General features: G+C 41.4%; 1 protein-coding gene across 1 annotated transcript; it reads right to left on the minus strand.

Moving 5' to 3' along the window:
- Positions 1-513: 513 nt before the first annotated feature.
- Positions 514-4,658, minus strand: LOC119060110 (olfactory receptor 7A10-like). Its single transcript, XM_053668130.1, has 2 exons — positions 4,536-4,658; positions 514-1,489 (listed from the first exon to the last, which is right to left on the minus strand). Exon 2 carries the CDS (start codon positions 1,474-1,476, stop codon positions 514-516), a length of 963 nt encoding a protein of 320 aa, XP_053524105.1. The 5' UTR covers positions 1,477-1,489; positions 4,536-4,658.
- Between the last annotated feature and the right edge of the window lie 615 nt (positions 4,659-5,273).

Below are 5,273 nucleotides of genomic sequence, written 5' to 3' on the forward strand. Positions count from 1 at the left end.
AGGAAACAATGATCAAGTCTTTATTCTCAGGAAGAGCTGCTAAGGTGCTGATGTATAAAGAAGGAGAGACACAAAAGTTAAAATTGAGGTTTCAGGTCTTCCTGGAATGAAAGTATATAAATGGTGTGAGTAACAAAGTGAAATTATTTCACATAGTAATACAATTTATGACCATTGTATCTATAAAACAAGAACAACTTACTTACAACAATGTACATCACTTCAGAAAATATGATTCTTAAGAAATCCATGTTGTTGTGAAATAAAATGTAATTTGCAAAGGGTTATTATCCAGGTGAAAAAAACTATGTTGACCTTAGAATAAGGAGAAAGAGAAAAAGTGTCTGGTATAAAGCATGTCTAGTATAAAGCAATGGTAACTTAAATTGTATGGAGAAGTTTGACTCAAAAAAAATGGAAATTACGACAGAGAAAAAAAGGAACAAATTTTCAAACCGAAATCTGATTACATAAAACCTTTCTGGTTTTACTTTTAAAGTCAAGAATGCAAAGTTACATTTTCTGATTCAGGCAGATGGTCCCTATTTTACCTGACATCCCAAAGAATCTTTTCAGAGCCTCCTTTATGTCTTTGTTCCTGAGACTGTAGATGAAGGGGTTCAGCATGGGTGTGACCACAGTGTACATCACTGAGGCTGTTGCAGCTGACTGTGAGCTGTGGGTACCAGCAGAGCTGAGATACACTCCTAGGATTGTACCATAAAATAAGGAGACAACCAAGAGGTGAGATGCACAGGTGGAAAATGCTTTATACTTCCCCTGAGCTGATGGGATTGCCCGTATGGAAGACACTATCTTAGAGTAAGAGTAAAGGATCCCAGCCAGGGGACCACAACCTAGTAGCACAGTTACAAAATACATCACCATGTTATTAAGAAAGGTGTCAGAACAGGCAAGTTGGGTCACCTGATTGAGTTCACAGAAAAAGTGGGGGATTTCCAAGTTCATGCAGAAGGAGAGCCGCAACACCATCTTGCATTGTAGCAAGGAATCCAGGGCACTCATGGTAAAGGACACCAGAACCAGCAGTCCACAGAGCCGGGGATTCATGATGACCATGTAATGCAGGGGGTGACAAATGGCCACAAAGCGGTCATAGGCCATTACCATCAGGAGGAAGTCATCCAACACACCAAACAGTATAAAAAAATATATTTGGGTGATGCATCCTGCATAGGTGATAGCTTTGCTCTGCGTCTGGATGTTAACCAGCATCTTTGGGATGGTGGTGGAGGTGAAACCGATATCTACCAAGGACAAGTTGGAGAGGAAGAAGTACATGGGTGTGTGGAGGTGTGAGTCTGAGCTGACAGCCAGGATGATGAGCAGGTTTCCCAACACAGTTATCAGATACATGGAGAGGAACAACCCAAATAGAATGGGCTGCAGGTCTGGTGCCTCTGATAGTCCCAGGAGTAGGAATTCTGACACTCTTGTAAGGTTCCCTGCTGCCATGATGTGGAGCTGACTTTCAAGAAGGAGAAAGGGAACAGTAGTAATTTTCATATAAGCCAGTGTTACTCAAATAGCTTTGATGCTACTGTTTATATTTTGCAGTCAAGAAATACATTTTATCTTTTGGGACAGATCTGTTCTGCTCTAGGAGTTTTCCGTGTCATCTCAGAGCAGGAATTTTTTTCCTAACCTACTTTTTTCCTAAGGTATCAGGAATACTAAGTTTGTAAAAACTGTTCTTCAAGTACAGTTGCCTCCATTTTCATCTCACCATGGGCCCCCCACTCCATCCTTCTTTGCCTCCCATCTCTAAACCTACTCCCTTTGGCTTTGTCCATGTGTCCTTCATACATGTTCCTTGATGGCCCTCCCCCTATTATCCCTCTCACCACTCTTCTCTGGTTACTGTCAGTTTGTTTTTTATTTCAATGTCTCTGGCTGTATTTTGCTTGGTCATTTGTTTTGTTGATTAGTTTCCAATTAAAGGTGAGACATTATGGTATTTGTCTTTCATCACCTAGCTTATTTCACTTAGTATAATGCTCTCTAGTTCCATCCATGCTCTTGGGAAGGGTAGGAGCTCCTTCTTTCTTTCTGCTGCCTAATATTTCACAGGTTTAATGAGAAATATATCATGTATTTCAGGAATACAAATTGAGTATTGACCATATTTTGGGCACTGTCTGCTCTGTGAGTGGAGGGTTCTGAAGAACACATATCCCTACAAGCTAATATTGGGGAAAGAATATGGAAGCAAATAATAGAACTAAATATAACAACAGATGGTAAGTAATCCTATGAAGAAAACAAAAGCATGTCTAAATTAGAAAGCGAGTAGGCCATTTTATATCTCATAAGTTTTTAGGCAAGACTGGCCAGGAAGGTGACATTTGAGCACAGAACTCAAGGGAGAAAGAGATGGAGATCAAGCTTATGTGGGCAAGTATGTGCCCAGCAGAGGGAATGGCCAGTACCCGGGCCTTATGGAGGAGCTGCAGGGATGTAGTAATTTGCTCAAAGGTAATATCAGAGCATATGATAGAGCATGGTTATAATTATTTCAGGTTGCTTCTAGGTAGCAGATTTCCACCAGAGATAATTTTTCCTCTAGCAACTCCTGAAGGGATACTACTAAACACCTACAATTCACAAATATACACACACAAATCTCCCCCAAATCATTATCCCTCCCCAAATGACAATGGTAAAAGGTGATAGAACCTAGTTTAGACAAGCGGTTTTGCAGTTTCAAATGCACATAGAGTCCCAGAATTCTAGTTCAACTGTGGAATGTGATTAAGCAGGCCCTTCAGGGTCAGAGAAGCTGTGTTTCTGACAAGCACCCAGGTGGTGTTGACGCTGCAGGTCCTGGTCTGTGGACCAGGCTCTGGGAAAAAAGGCTGTGGTTCTGTGTTAGACTCCATTGCAGTCACTCTCATTCCTGTGATCCAAACATTATCTCTGCATGAAGTTTTGAAGGAAATGTGTATTCACTCATTCCAGAGGTTATGATTGAATCTGTGCTTCCTTTATGTAAGGGCCCTTGACTTATACAGAATACACATCTGAAAATCAACTTTTAGCAGGCAGGATTCGGACATCTGTAAGATGTATGCATCCTATTTCCCAGTACATTTGAATATGTTATTATTTAAAGCAAGGGATGGATGAGTGTAGCTGAAGGAACAGGGCTGCTGATCAGCTGATTTAAGATAGAAGGTGAGCCGGGATCACCTGGGAGACTAAGGTCAGCACAGTGCTTCCCCAGAAGCAGAGGGAGACCAGGAGAAAGGGCAGCACCGCTGGCTTTGACGAAGTAGGAAGGGCCCTGAGACCAAATAATGCAGGTGGTTACAATACAAACAGGGATTGAGGAGAAAACAAATTCTCCCCTGAGGCTCCAGGAGGAGCCCAGCCCTGCAGACACCTTGAGATTAGCCAGTGAGACTCCAGCCAGGCTCTGACACCTAGAACTGTACCCACATCTCAGTGCTCACTGAGAACAACTGGTGTGGGAGTACTTCCCAGCAGTATTAGCAGTCTAGTAGTCAGTCATCCAGTGACATGTGATGGAGGGGCTGAGTTTAAGTCTCTGTATTCATTAGTTATGTCAGGTAGGCATCTTACTTTGAAAATCCAAGAAAACCAGAAAAGAAATATTGAAATGATTGGAGATATTCTATCTCATTAGATGGGACAGCAAAGTTTTCATGGCACAAATGTAAAGTAAATGCTGTGAACTAGGATATCTTGGTGTCATTAATATTTAAGGTACAATGTGTGACCTTAGTTTCTTCATCACTGAATTGTCAAAACTTGTTACTCAGTACACTATACTCTTCATCTAGAAGTTGGTCAATCCTCAATTTATATTTCCCAAGAGCACGACAGAATCTCTCATTCAAAGCATAGAGATATGACCATTGCATGAAAAGGCTAAGTGCGGGATAGAAATTTCTACTGTTTTAATGTAGAAAGCAAAAGGGCACAAAATCTCAAAATATTGCAGCCTTACCAGTAATGAGATAAACTAGTTAATATTCCCCTTTAGACTTATTAAATATACTCTCATGTAAATATTCAGCATGAGAGAAGATACTGCAATGTCTTCCTCACTAACCATTGCTACCAGGTGCTGCCTCACTGGTCTGGATCTTTTCAATGAATAGACAACATGTTCAAAGGCACCCTGGCTTAGCATTTTATTACTCACACTCTCACTTCACTGCACTGCTCTGCACACCTAAGGCTCCATTTCATTTCTGAAGACAGCAAAACTCTCTGAGAAGTGTTTCCATTTTCCTGCAACCATTTCCTGCATCTCAGTCATTGTGCAGCGAGTTCCCACTTGACTCCCAGTCCCATCACCTAATTGTCAGCTATGGCCCAGGAGTGCAGATTCAAACAGATGCATCCTTCTTAATGTATTAAGTATAAATTAGGTTTTTAACCAGGAAAACAGAGATGTCTGGTCTCAGGGCTGGGCTGATTAGGGTTCCCATGCCTGAGGTGAAAGTTGTCAGGTTCCATTCTCTCTGACTCTTTCCTGATGTACCTACCAGACTCTCTGACTCCCATGAACAGGTTTTCTGGTCTCTGTGTACAAGTCAGAATTGGTTCCTGGAGGGTGGAAGACAGAGAGTGAAGCTGTGTTCCACACAAAACAGCAAGGAGTGAAGCATCATTCCCAAGCCAGACTTAGTAATCAGCAGCAACAACCATGTTTGTCCAGCAACATTGTATAAGCTGAGGGACAGTAGGAGTGGGGGAGATATTTACAGCTCTTTGAATATCTGCTTGTCAGGCACATTTCCCTCGTGTTTTCTAACATCTAAGTACACTATTTCCCTCTTGGCTCTGCAATAAATAGAAATTTTTTATAATGATTCTCAGGTCTCAAGAGACCAGGTTAGAAGCCAGGAGGATCTAGATTTTATGACTCCTTGTTTTGGATCTCACCTGCTTCCATGGGGTCTCACCACCTACTACCTTATTCCAACACTGAATTAAGATTTTCTCCATAGTCTAAGACTATAGAACCCATGAAGACCAGATTTCTTTGATTGTTAAAGCACTGAATTTTGGTGGGGACACAGGCATGATGTCTCCAGAGCATTGTTAGTCCCCTTCAAAGTGGGGGTGGGGGGCTCTGTTCCTTTGATATGCAATCCTGACCACCACACTTTTCCTTCCTGACCCTTTTTCAGAATAATTAGAAATTTCTTACTTATATCACAAGTTATGAGCTGTCATTTAGTACCTCATGATAAAATATTTGTTAATTATGAGATGTACAC

The sequence above is a fragment of the Artibeus jamaicensis genome, unplaced genomic scaffold (genome assembly GCF_021234435.1).
Source record: "Artibeus jamaicensis isolate MK-2021 breed Jamaican fruit bat unplaced genomic scaffold, CSHL_Jam_final contig_477, whole genome shotgun sequence".
Taxonomy (NCBI): domain Eukaryota; kingdom Metazoa; phylum Chordata; class Mammalia; order Chiroptera; family Phyllostomidae; genus Artibeus; species Artibeus jamaicensis.